The sequence below is a fragment of the Aethina tumida genome, chromosome 3 (genome assembly GCF_024364675.1).
Source record: "Aethina tumida isolate Nest 87 chromosome 3, icAetTumi1.1, whole genome shotgun sequence".
In the NCBI taxonomy this organism is placed as follows: Eukaryota; Metazoa; Arthropoda; class Insecta; order Coleoptera; family Nitidulidae; genus Aethina; species Aethina tumida.
Window position 1 is genome coordinate 7,195,444 of NC_065437.1, and position 13,496 is coordinate 7,208,939.

General features: G+C 27.5%; 3 protein-coding genes across 3 annotated transcripts; 2 read left to right on the forward strand and 1 right to left on the reverse strand.

The window, feature by feature from the left end:
- The first annotated feature begins 752 nt into the window (after positions 1–752).
- Positions 753–1,542, forward strand: LOC109597079 (uncharacterized). Its single transcript, XM_020012706.2, has 4 exons — positions 753–905; positions 963–1,120; positions 1,173–1,286; positions 1,431–1,542. Exons 1-4 carry the CDS (start codon positions 753–755, stop codon positions 1,540–1,542), a joined length of 537 nt encoding a protein of 178 aa, XP_019868265.1.
- A 1,049-nt stretch (positions 1,543–2,591) lies between these two features.
- On the forward strand, positions 2,592–3,933 carry LOC109597101 (uncharacterized). Its single transcript, XM_020012729.2, has 4 exons — positions 2,592–2,751; positions 3,201–3,391; positions 3,513–3,626; positions 3,765–3,933. Exons 1-4 carry the CDS (start codon positions 2,602–2,604, stop codon positions 3,913–3,915), a joined length of 606 nt encoding a protein of 201 aa, XP_019868288.2. The 5' UTR covers positions 2,592–2,601; the 3' UTR covers positions 3,916–3,933.
- Positions 3,934–7,979: 4,046 nt separating this feature from the next.
- Positions 7,980–11,202, reverse strand: LOC126265112 (uncharacterized; the record flags this gene model as incomplete). Its single annotated transcript, XM_049965771.1, has 4 exons — positions 11,065–11,202; positions 10,175–10,365; positions 9,455–9,565; positions 7,980–8,121 (listed from the first exon to the last, which is right to left on the reverse strand). Coding segments are annotated over exons 1-4 (582 nt in total), but the record flags the coding sequence as incomplete, so codon positions are not given.
- Between the last annotated feature and the right edge of the window lie 2,294 nt (positions 11,203–13,496).

Genomic DNA, 13,496 nt, shown 5'->3' on the forward strand with positions numbered 1-13,496 from the left:
TTAATATAGAGCAAAATGTTTAAATAATTTAATATCACAAACTGTCACTTCGGTTTTGAATGGATTACCCTACACACATCAATTTTGATATAAAAAAATCATATAATCAATTATGTAAATGAAAAATTTGATAGTATGAAAATTATAAGTTAAATTTAAAAATTAATATGTCAAAAATAAAATGGTATAAAAATTATAAATACTTTTAATCATGTGAAAAAAATTGAGAAATTAACCACCAGCAGTTTGAGCTGCAAATCATTCTAAATTTAGAAGCCGACCATAAATCCAGCAATCTACGTGTTTGCATGGAGTACGCCAATAATTAGATGAATCAGATTTCCCTGGGTTATAAACGAATTTCCTTTTCGGCTATCCTATATAACTCTGCTCAACTGGAAACGAACATTGATTTTCTATTATTTTGCTTCTGTTGTACATTCGTTCATAGTTAAATATTACCGACTTAACAAGATATACAGACTTCCATTTTCAAATATTAAAATCGACAAATTTAAATAATATTCAATATTTATAGTTTTATTTATCAATATAATATAGCAAATTGTTAGTTGTAGTGGAATAACATGGATACATTAATTTAGAGACGCATTGTAATCTTAAAATATTATGAAAATTTAAATTCAAATACGTAACTGTGAATAAATATTACTGTTTCTTGTATTTACTCAAGCAATTTAGTAAGTGAGACAATCACAAGACAGATTACTGTATATTGGAATATTGGAAAAATGTACAAGCTAGGCAAGGAAAGAAATCTTATCATTTTAGTTTTGCATTGTTCAGTTATAATTTTATTATGTTTACATATTGAATCTGTGAATAGTCATATAAATCATAGAGTAAGAAGGAAAGTGGTGTTCACCAAGAGCAGCAAATTTTTTGTAAGTGACCAAGTCAGTGTGTAAAATTTATTCCTATGAAATTGTGATGGATTTCAGTTCCGTTTAAATGGAAAGGACACTGTATTGAACAGATCAGATATATTCGCCCATGGATGGGCTGTCAGAGTCAATTATGATTTACCTTCGACGATACCCAGACGCCACCAACTTTTCAAACGAGACATTTATTCTGAAATGACCAGTCTTCCAATTGAGTAAGTTTTATCAATTTTTTGAACCGAAGTTGTCACCACGTATTGTTTTAAGGTCCGCATCCGAAGGATTCCACTGCATTTTCCGTCACTTATGCGAAATGTTCACTACAGTAACAAATTCACAAACATCCGGCTTTTTAAGTCAAATCGGTGGAATTATAACTCAGTAAGAATCTATTTTATATGCTAAACTAAAGTCTAAAGTTAACCAATTTATTCGATACTTCAAAAAGTATAAAAACAATATGTCATAGAAGGAACACCCTTATTCATCAATATGTCGTCACGTGTTAAAATTCAATATTTCCAGGTCACAAGGAATGGAAGCAGACTTCTTTAAGTCCTTTGTTGAAAAATGTGATTATCAAACTGACACCTGTCCAAGCCTCTCCGAAGGTTTAATAATAGACAGCTCAGATTGAAATATGACTGCTTCACTAACCGCATTTTAAAACTAAATATATTTTAAAAAGTAGCTAAATTGATTTATTGTGTAAATCATTACTAATATATGTATTGTTTGTGCTTCTTTATAATACTCTGTTATAATATTTACAACTAATAAAATTGTAGAAACAAGGCATATCTAATTATGAGGTAAGGTTATTGATAATAATTTAAATAATAAATAATTATGATAATAAAAAACGTAAAATTACGAAGACTTAAGTATTCCTATTCATTCAACAAAAGTTCTTATAGCCTGTTTAAAACAACACTACAATCAGGTTTTTATAATCGTTATCATCATCCAGTTTTAAAATTAGCATTGAAATAATTTAACTCGAATAAATTAAAAAATTAATTTAATTAATATATCTACATTTGTTGGAGTTTATTTATTTATAGAATTATTTCCTGACGTAGACACTAACAGGATTTTAAATAAGAAGAGGAATAAAATGAAAAATGCCCTTATTGATTAAATTATAAAAATACAGAATCATAAATGACTTCATCTTTAATATAAATTTTAATAAATAGTGTTATGTAATAGTAACATCCAATAAAGAATTTTAGAAGTTTACAGGATAGTAGCTTCGAAATAAACTAAATTTATTATTTAATCATAATAGAAACAAATACTAATAATTATCTAATGTTTTTAATCTTAAAAATTCCCTAGACTATAATAAACTTTTGATTAGAGTATTGAAGAATAATTCGAAGTTACTTCTGAGTATCGTTTTAATTAAACCTCTCAAAGACAAATGAAAAACCGAATAATGTAGTACTCTAATAAATACAACACAGGAAAAATCTAGATAAGGTACGAACATATTAATTTAAAACAATATTCTAAACAGTAAATCAAATATAACTAGAATTTACTATTATATTTTATTTGTTTATTTTTCTTGTTATCCTAATCAAGAATACATTAGCAGTTACATATTAGCTGACTTACAGACAAAAAAGTTGAATGAACTTAGAAGACTAACAATCAGTGATATAAACGGTCAGACCCTGGTTTAAATAAAATGCAACTCAAAAACAAAATAATATTAAAAGTTATTGTGTTGTTATCGTGTATTTCCTTAATTCGTTGTCAACTTTTGGACACAAGTGGTGCTTTATTATCTAGACAAAAGAGGTATTTAATATGGCACGAAGGTATTAATTGGGTTCAGGTAACTATTAATTTATTAACAAGGAATAAGGGAGTAATTACTTCAAATAAAAGTTTTATATAATAAATTTAAGTATAGAAATTAAAAATATACTTGATGTCATTTAGTGAGGCATTAATTACTAAAACTAAGTATTTAAATTACATTTTAACCATTTTAAAATTGAATAATATATCTTAAATATGTTAATACACATTCTATTTAAATATAGCAAAAATCGTTAAATAAGTCAATGTAAAATGTGAATATGGATCAATATGTTGATTCACTGATAACAAGTCATTAGAATTTGTTAAAAATATTTTTTTTACAAAATGAATGTTAAAGAGATATAAATAGATTTCATATTCAATGTATAATATAATATAACGATAAATCAAATTTTATGACTTTAATATTAAACTATCTTGTCGATACGGTCGTTAATATTTAAAATCTCCTATTTTCAGATGATAGTTGGTATTGGCTTACCAACAGAATTGAGAGATCAAGCCATCACTTTAGGTGTCGTAGCGAAAGCTTTTTATTTATTACCCACAAATAGTTCTGATTACACACATCCAAGTATCGATTATGCGAGAAAGAAGAGATCAGTTTCCAGATGGATAATTTATGAATTGATTGAAACTTTTCTGAAAAGGTAGAAAACTTAATTAAATATAAATAAAATCTATCTATAAAATTAAAGAAATCATTGGATTGTATTTTTATAATCTAGTAATTCAAATAAATATTATTTACATTTTATTATAAATATCCAGATATGGATTCACAGATGCAAAAGCATGTATGCTAAAATCCATATGCGAGGCAGCTTCCGTTCCATTAGAGAAGAGATCTGGTGTTCTGGCAGAAGTTATCCATGCCCTTTTAACGTAAGTTATACAGTTATTGAAACCAAATATAATATTCTATTATTTGTACCAAATGTATATTTTGCAATCTTTTTCTTAGCACTCTAGAGAATACATCATTATTAGACTTAATATACAATACATATACATATTTTTTAGGCCTTCAAGTACTAAAGAAGTTCCTGAAAGTCATGCCAATGCAGTATATCATGCAGCTGAAAAAATGGGAAAGGAAGTCGATAATTGTGAAATACTATTTCCAGAATGTGATTCTAATATCATATCACAATTTTCAAGATTTTTGAAATAAATGTAAACTGAATTCATCGTTTAATTGTGGTACAGCTGTTTATATGGACAGTAATGTACGTTATCTTTGATTACTGAAAAGAAGTTTAAATTATTTTAGAGTACGTTTGACTACCCTATACTATATTATTCGTCGTTTCTATGTTAAATATGAATGATGCTTATCTTATCAAAAGTAAAGTTTATTTCGCTTACTCTGATTCGGTTAAAATAGATGTAATGTAATCGTCAGTTGCCCAAAATTTTACTGTGGTAAATGATGGTGCAGAGTCCCTATACACAAAATACAACTCATCTTTGATTTGCGTAGGCGTATTGCCCTTCAATAATAAAAATTTAATGACACCTCACATCGACTCACTCAAACGATTGTCAACTAAAAATTGCACGTCGAAAATGGCTGAAATTTTGGTGAGTAACTGTCAAAAGATGCACAACTACGTTCACTAGTTTTTATTGGCGAGCACCGGCGTCTTTGGGTTGAGGACGGACACTTTTCAGACCACCCTCGTATTACTTCAGTATATTATACAATTTGTTTGGTATTTCCGTTTACTTTTTCTTAAACGCTTTTTTATTTCAAACTTTCCGATGTAGAATTTTATTTTTTATTCCAATATGTGGTAACACAATTTATAACTAAAATGAATATTTATAGGGATATAAAGAGTTTTTAGCTTTTCCATGTCCATTTGAAATATCATCATAATAATAATTTCTTATTTTCAATGGAAATAATATAAAATTTTAGTATATTCTATAATTAAAAAGAATATTAACTAATTTATTATATTATAAGAAATTAAAAAATAATATTTGTTTACTTATGACAATACATACAAATTGAATTAGCATTTTATTAATTTTTTTTTAATATTACGATACGGTGGAGATATGAAAATAAGTTAAAAATGAATAACAACATCATATGTATTCAAAATTTCACAGTGACATTTTTTACATCTCTATAAATATCCAATGAATCAGTTAGGTGAACAAACTAACCTATAATCTCTATATATAACATAAGTTTGTTTGCCAAATACGAAAACATACGTTTTAGAACACCGTTTGTTTTCGTACTGTAAACAGGGACACCCACCATCACCAACTTCTTCTTTGGATTGTACCTTTTACAGAGATTTTATTAAAAATGTGGCTGTCATGATATTAGATAAATTGGAACCACCTATTCGGAGGTTAATTGAAAATACTCAATTTCTATTAAGAAAGTTTCGTTTAAGCAAATCAATAATAACAATTTTATTGATTTCAAATCCTCCACACTATCATTGGATGATCTTTGCATATACTTATATGTAAATGAAAGCTAAATATTTTCAAAGGCTAGACCATTATTAACGCAGATTCTAAATCTGTTGGGTGTTTGCTAAATAAGATATAACATCAAACTAACTGTTTTACAGTATGATCAATTAAATAGAGGTCGTGTAGTTCTGTGCATTAATATCATGATTATAATGTAAGTAAGTACATGATGAGTACTGGTGATCAGCAGTATAACCTATATATGTGAGTTGCAATAAATAAGGCTGTCAATAAAATTGAAGGTGTATAATAAAATGACTGTGAAGCCAATACGATCTCTTGCGCCACTAGTTATACTGTTAACCCACCGACCACCCAATATTTCGATGACCGTTTAAGTGTGTCAAGCACATAATTTGATAAAAGGCTTATTACATCATCACACAATCTTATGTAATGGAAAATAGATGAAAACAACGTATGATCAAGTACATCGATATTGCTAAAGTCTAATAATAACAATTCTATAATTTTATTTGAGATGCTATCAGCACATCATCTATCACCTTCGAAAAAGCCATTGTACAACTGTAACCCTTTCTAAATCCCAAGTTTACAACTGACAGTATATTATTTTTATTAATGTGCTACATAAGCGGCCACTGCACTAAGAATTTGGACAAGGTAGGTAAAACTCGGAACGTATAACATTAAATCCTTAAGAGTTAGATATATTCCAGTAACGGACAATTGGCTAGGATCACTAGCAGTTAATGTACAACTATTAATTATGTCGATTGAATATGGGATGATGTAAAGACAACAGAGTATCAATAGATTTGAAATAATTCTACCCGTTCAAAATGCATTAATCTTAGCGACTTAAAGTATTTGGCCAGTGGCGGACTAAGGCCTAAGCAACCTAGGCACGTGCCTAGGACCCGTAATTTTTGGGGTCCGAAAATTAAGTTTTTAAATTTTATAATTAATTTTTATTTAACAGAAAAACGTGATTGCTGAATCGTTGATTGATAAAGTCGACAATATAAGATATATTGTTTAAAAAATCCACCAAAATCAATAAATGGATCTTTGGAATCATCATCTATTCGATGCAACGAAGGGACAAAACAAACCAAACAAAACTATTGCCTCCTTCTTCAGAACAATTAATAGCGGGGAAAAAGTTGAAAGAGATTGGTTGGCTTATACTGAAACCAACAACTTATTGTACTGTTATGTCTGTAAATTATTTTCCAATCAATATCATTCAGGAATTGTAACACTTGAGTATTAAACCTATTTGTGACACCAGGTCGTCTGCTCTTTCCGATGCTGTGAAATCCTTAAAGAAAAATTATGAAGAAATTAAACATTGTTTACGTCATTTTTCCTCAAACAAAGATGAAAAACCATTAACAAAGTCTGAAGCTGCCTATTTATATAAAAACTTGATAGAGTTGTATGTACTGTTACTTGCTATATTGAAAAACATTTTAGAGAAAATAGTTGCTTCAAACTAGACTCTCCAACAAAAAGATGAATCCCTAAAAACAGCAGTTTTAATATATGATTCATTGATAGATTTCATACAAATTGTTCGAGACGATTTTAATCTTTGTTTTAATAATTTATGTTTGTTTGTTTATTTTAATAAATTATGTTTGTTTAATTTTTGTACATGTATATTATTTTTTTCTTTTTTCTTTCTTGGAATCCGATAATTAAATAAAATTACATACTATATGTTTTAAAACCAAACTACCAAACGTCATGACTGAAAAATAGGCCCGGAATAACAATGTTGCCTAAGGCCCGCTTTAGTCTTGGTCCGCCACTGTATTTGGCACACATCATCCTAGAAAATCAAGAGGTGCTGCAGCCTTGTTATCATTGAGTCCTATTTGGGGATAATCTAGGAACTAGCTCGGTGTTCTTTCAGTACAGTATTTTTCCTCTTCCTCTAATTCTATGCCACATATTAAAAGACTGTCTTTTCGCGTTCGACCATGTCTAAAATTGAAAGATAGATTACGAACTAAATTAAGCGAAGTCTATTTCGTTTTATTTCTTAATTCAGGTATCTCCCAACCTTATGTCATTATGTCAGTTTATCTGCTAAGAGTTTGATACATTTTGTAAATCGATATTCTGTTCACTATTTTTTGCACTAGCACTTGACTGAATTCAATTAAACGACAGTTGCATTCACCTCATCTTAATTCCTTCAGAAATGCGATGTAACGTATTCGAATCATTCTGAGAATTTTTTAAACCTTCGTCTCTGAAAACTTCATAACTACGTATTAGAAAAGTTTTGTAATGTAAAGGATTTCATGAATAGAGGCTTGTATTTAACAAATGCACAATCAATGTACAATATACTCGTTTAAGTGTTCATATTCAAACTTGATTAATCTGAATTATTTAAATACTCGTAGAGTGTGATAGCAGGTTATGGTAAATACTTACATTAAGAATAAACTTTTTAAATATTAAAATCTGTATTCCTAGAGCATTGATAAAATATATTCCCCAATAGAATAATTGAAAATAATTTATTTAATGTATTATATTACCTAAAAACTCTTGTAATGTGTGTATTTAATTTCTTAATTTATAAATTTATACTTAAAAATTCGTCAAACCCCTTCAATGATGATGTCTCTCTCCTGTTACTGGCCTAAAAATATTTACATTCGTTTACAAATTTGTTAGCTTTAAACCACTGATTTACAATAGATAAAGGGGTTAATAAATACACACATCGGTTAATATTAAAATTTAATTATAAAATTGGGTAAATTTATCGAAAAATGATTTTTTACAATTTGGAAAAAAATTGTGACATTTTCCTGGATGTTTTAAACCCATAGATTGTGCCGCATAATACTCGTTATCCGTATGATGACTCAATTCGTCTTTTGTTGTGGTAGGCCTAGAAAAAAATTAATACTATAAAATATGTCATTACATATATGTAAAAATAATTATAATATATTATGAAAGCGTAAGTAAATAAACTTTCATGAACTTTACCATATATCGAGATATGTAGGAGTAAAGAGTGCCATGAATTTGTCAGATCGATCGATCGATCCGACAGTAAACATAATTCTCATAATAAACAAATTAGTTATTTTTTTATTAAGCAATTAATCAAACAAATATAAGAATGGAATATAATAAAAATTGTAAAAAGATTACAAAGCTTCTAAAATATTTATTACTTATAAAATACTATGAAACAATTAAAACATTTTGAAATTATTAATCATCAATTTTTAATTGGAATGACCTCACAATATAACCACTATTCAATTTCACTTTTTCTAAGATTTCGGGGCTGACGATTATATTGTAAAAAGACGATGATGATTAATTACGTAATTATAATTGATCACTGAAATTTATCTATTCATTTTCTTTCTTTCACTTTCTCATTACATTTATCAAAGTTAAAATCAATCATTGTAGATCATATAGTCACATATAATTTCTAGATTTGTGATGGGATTATATCTAGAAAATAGAGATAGATTCTTCTTTTTGACAACATTAATAATTTTATTTGACTTACTAGGAGAAATAATCAAATTCTTTAAAAAAATAATATTTTAATTAATTAAAAAAAAAACAGATGAAAGACTTGACCAAGAAGATAAGAAAGACTCTTAAAAGGGTCTCTATAGTGACTCATCATCAACAAGATTTGATGATTATTTACTTTCATATGATTTAGGAAAAACACCTGAAAGTGTGTTGAAAAAAGAGTATCTTTCTTTGATGTAGAATAATTTATCAGAAAGTTTTAGTATTATATATATTATCTCTAAGATTGCCTCTAGTGGGCCATTGACATCAAATAAAATTTTCTTTCTAGTTTGCAGATTAATAGTTAGTTGATTTAACAGATTTGAGTATCTATATTGAAATCATTGACCATATTTTTTAAAGTATCTATCTATATTTATCCAATTTTCTATATTGCATTATGTTTTACACGAAATAATTCAATAAAATTAAATTGATTTTATTAAGTTAAGTTTATGTAATTTGATTTAAACTAAATTTTACATTAAAAAATGAAAGAAGTTTTAAGGTTTTACACTGTAGAAATATTTTAACAGAATCCTATATACAAATAATAATTTACTTATTGTCACCGAATTACTATGTATGTAGTATCAATCTAACTCATAATTAAAATTTTGTCTTAATTATGTATAGATATGTGCATTTACTGTAAACTGAATAAAACTATTACTTACGTAAATAAAGCATGGAATAACTCATCAAATAATCCATATTCATAATCAACGGGTGAATCGGCTGCTTCACATATTGCCTTTAACACACAAGATCGCCCATCATGGCCACGTCTAAAATATAAACAAATATTAAATGAACAATTCCGACTCTAAAAATAATTAAAAATAAAATATGTGAAACACAGTAAAATCAGTGACTAAATTGATATTTTTATATAAATGTAAAAAAATGAATCAAAGCTGTAAATTTACCTTGAATCTATAGCCAAAATAATAAATTAAAACGTTCGATTTCGGTACCAGCGAAACATATAACTCTAACATAGGTTTGATTGGCATCCTAACATCAATGTAGAAATTTAACAAATGTAGTTGCTCAGTTGCTTCAAATGCATTAGGCCGCAATTACTTTTGATATTTTACTACACCAAATGTGATATTTAACTAATTTCAAAACGAAAAATATAGAAATAAATATTCCTGTCACTGACTTTGACTAAACGTTTTATTCGTACTATACAAATAAATGAAATTCCAGATTTTAAAGCACATAAATTTAACTGAAATAAATGTTAAATTTTAAAAATATTATTTGATGAATTGACGTGACAATTTGGTATATCATATTCATTGTTAGGATGTAAAGTCTAAGAAGGAATTTAATTTTATCCTCTCAGATGTTTAAGAGTATAAACTTTTTAAAATTAATTATTTACTTACAATTCAGCCTCCTGTGAAAGATATTTATAAATATCCCATCGAGACAAAGATCTTCGTTTTCGTTCGTAAATTACTCCTGGATATTTGTATACCGACGAATTTGTCGGCATAGGATAATTACCCTTCAAGAATAGCCCAATAATTGCCGTTTCAATCTGTAACGCCACTGGTATACCTAAGCCAAGAATAACCTGAAATTAATATATTATCAATACAAATTAAAATCTTCGTTTTAGTCATTAAATTTTGTTTATAGTATAAGTTTTTTAGATATAATGAGATTGGAGGTGTAACGTTTTTTTTGTATAGTTTGGTAGCTGTCAATTAGTGATTTTTATATTATTTTATTCCTAATTGTTTAAAACAACGTTTAACGACTAAATTAATTCACACTGAAGACCTTTTAGATAGATTACATCTAACTCCTTTAATTCTTATACAAACTTATAATGAATCAGTCAGATGAATTACTGTATACTGTCTACAAAAAACTGGACTAATTTGATTATTTAAAATTTAGAAGTAAATATTTTTAATACATATATTTACAATATCCATGTTTTAATATTTTTCATCTAGAAACTTTTCTAGAAAAGCCACCTTTGAAAATTGGAGTTACTGAATCACAATCAGACAAGTGGTTCAATTCGATTTCTGTCGATAGTAAAGGGAAATGAGTACTCCAATAAAAAAGTAAATAATTCACTAAATCACTTTACGAAATATTTATTGAGTAGCACACTCCCAAAATATTAAACATCCCTTGTTCATTTGGACAAATTCAAAATATCTCATAATCACCATTAAATACTGAAATCCTCAATTCTTTACAGATTTCAAGCATGACTTAAACTCAAATTTAATATATAAAATTTATAAAAATTACTTACTTGCATTCTACTCGCTCCTGGTTCCCAAACAAGCCATCTCTTCTTTCGTTTAAGCACTTCATTTTGACTTGTAATTAATATTAAACTAAATAAAAATAACACAAATAGGAAAATGTGCAATAAAATTGCCACTCGCATTTTTAACTGGTATTCACTCTTTCAATTGCCTACAATATTAACTTTACTAATGTCTCGTTACCTAGTTACTAATTGTCGACCGTTACTTTTAAGCCAATAGTAAAGATAATCTCGATTACTTAAATAAACCTGACTAATGAAAATTTACATAAAAATAGTAGATTTTTTCTCATGCATTCTTTACATTATGTATATGTTACACTTAACCCACTTTCTTTGGAAGTACACAAAAATTTATTTGTTTGAGGAAGACGATTATTCGTGATAATTGTGCTATCCAAACACTGTCGCTTGATAAATGAATAAGATAGTTTAATAAAAATTTCCATTGTATAATTCCTTTCAATTAGATGTAAAAAAATTCAGCTGATGAAAATTTAATTTATCTGTAATTTATGTAGTTTTTCTAAAAACAATTAATTCCTAATCGCAAGTTATATATTTTGAATCGATAATTTATTCAATTAGATTCCTTTTGAGTGCTAACAGATCAAGATCAAAGTTCAGAGATTCACAAAAAATAAAATTGAACTGGATATTTTCAGTGGTTCCATTACATTAAATAAAACAATGAATTTTTTCACTCAGAAACATTCCAGGGAGTAGTTTTTGACAAAATATTATTTTCTCTTAAGGGGGTATTCTAGTGTAGAAATTCAAAAAAAATTGATTTTTTTTTCATATTTTCAAAGTTTAACTATTCAAGAATATGTCTACAAGAGGATTTTTGAAAATTTACATTATTTTCGGAGATATAGACGCTTATGGGAATGAAAATTGGTTCGGAAGCTCATTCATTTGCTGTGAGACGAGACAACGCCTGGATTGACCGCTCCGAAATACGAACATCCAACGCTTCAAAGGGGGCCAGAACTGCTCGATTGGAAAAGAGAAACGCGGAAAATAGATTTTTCGAAGTCAAAGAAGGTCCGATATATGAAGGAGGAATGGCAGATTGAATAAATGTAAGTATAGCATATCATTTCATGACTTTGACAGCGAAAAACTTTACACGAAACTTTAAATGCGTTTTTCTCAAAACAGTCTTTTTCAATACGATATCCACAATTTCTCGAGTTCTACTGAACCGATTCGCTTGAAATTTTCAGAGAATCTCCTTTATAGACCTCTATTGACTCTAATCCCCAAATTTCAATTTTTACCATTTTTAAAGAATTCGAGAAAAAAAAAGGTAAAAAAAACGATTTTTTTTTGTCCATTTTGGCCATTTTGTCAAAAAATTTTTTTTAACTTGTCCCTAGTTCATGCAATTGCACATAATTCTAAATTAATAATCTTTTTTTTTATTTCAGATTGATAGGAGGGTTGGAATCGTGGATATGGTCATGTGCCAATTTTTTGAGACCCCCCACTTCATCAGCTGCTAATTCTTAAAATTTTTAACTTTTTTTTTAATTTTTTTCTGTACTCTTGTAACATTAATAAATAACTTATAAAAATTTGGATAGTAAAAATATTGATTGCCTTTTTTTACGACAATTTAAAAATCACCTAAAATTCATGTCTCTACACTAGAATACCCCTTAACTTTATTACTTTTATACAAGCTTGATCTGATAGAAATCGGAATGTTTGAAAGTATCTGTTAAAATTATAGGATTAGGAAAAACAGAATGACAAATGGTCAAGAATTTATTGAAATTTGATCAATGTCGCCTAATTTAATGCCCTAGTGAAATATAATTTCACTGGTTTAAGTAAAATCATAAATCTAATAAAACAAATATCCTTTTTGTTTGCAGAGCACACAAATTATCCTAAACCTGTAAGAAAAAAATTCAGTATTTCTAAAATTAAAATATTAAATAAACCATTATTACATCTTTTATTAGGTAATTTGTTTAAACAGTTTTTCATAACGTTACTGGTACCAAAATAAAACAAAAGTAATTTTTCATTTTTCTAAGTTTGATTGATGAATTGTGTCTTACATTTTAGTGTGATTCAATTCTATTAGTATTGGACGCATTTACAACAATTTCTCATCATATCGTTTTAAGTAAAATAAATTGAAAGATATCTCTAATAGACAGTCTGTTAATTTTAGTAAAATCTAAAAATTTTTATTTCTATTTTTGCCAAAACTCAGTAAAACAGAAAATGAATGTTCTCTTATATGTTCTCTATTTTTTATATTTATTTTATACATTATATGAAAATACATCTTACATTACTTTTTAATTGTATTCATACAGTGATGCCTATTTAAAATATTGTCACTTCTGTATTTAGAACTCTATTTCAACAAAATAATAGCTCAAAATATAAATAAT

Bases quoted from the DNA above. Each gene is read 5' to 3' on its own strand.
- LOC109597079 (XM_020012706.2), top strand. From the start codon at position 753: ATGTACAAGCTAGGCAAGGAAAGAAATCTTATCATTTTAGTTTTGCAT. The intron at 906-962 runs GTAAGTGACCAA...GATGGATTTCAG, and splicing joins CCAAGAGCAGCAAATTTTTT to TTCCGTTTAAATGGAAAGGA. The intron at 1,287-1,430 runs GTAAGAATCTAT...CAATATTTCCAG, and splicing joins ATCGGTGGAATTATAACTCA to GTCACAAGGAATGGAAGCAG.
- LOC109597101 (XM_020012729.2), top strand. From the start codon at position 2,602: ATGCAACTCAAAAACAAAATAATATTAAAAGTTATTGTGTTGTTATCG. The intron at 2,752-3,200 runs GTAACTATTAAT...TCCTATTTTCAG, and splicing joins AAGGTATTAATTGGGTTCAG to ATGATAGTTGGTATTGGCTT. The intron at 3,392-3,512 runs GTAGAAAACTTA...ATAAATATCCAG, and splicing joins ATTGAAACTTTTCTGAAAAG to ATATGGATTCACAGATGCAA.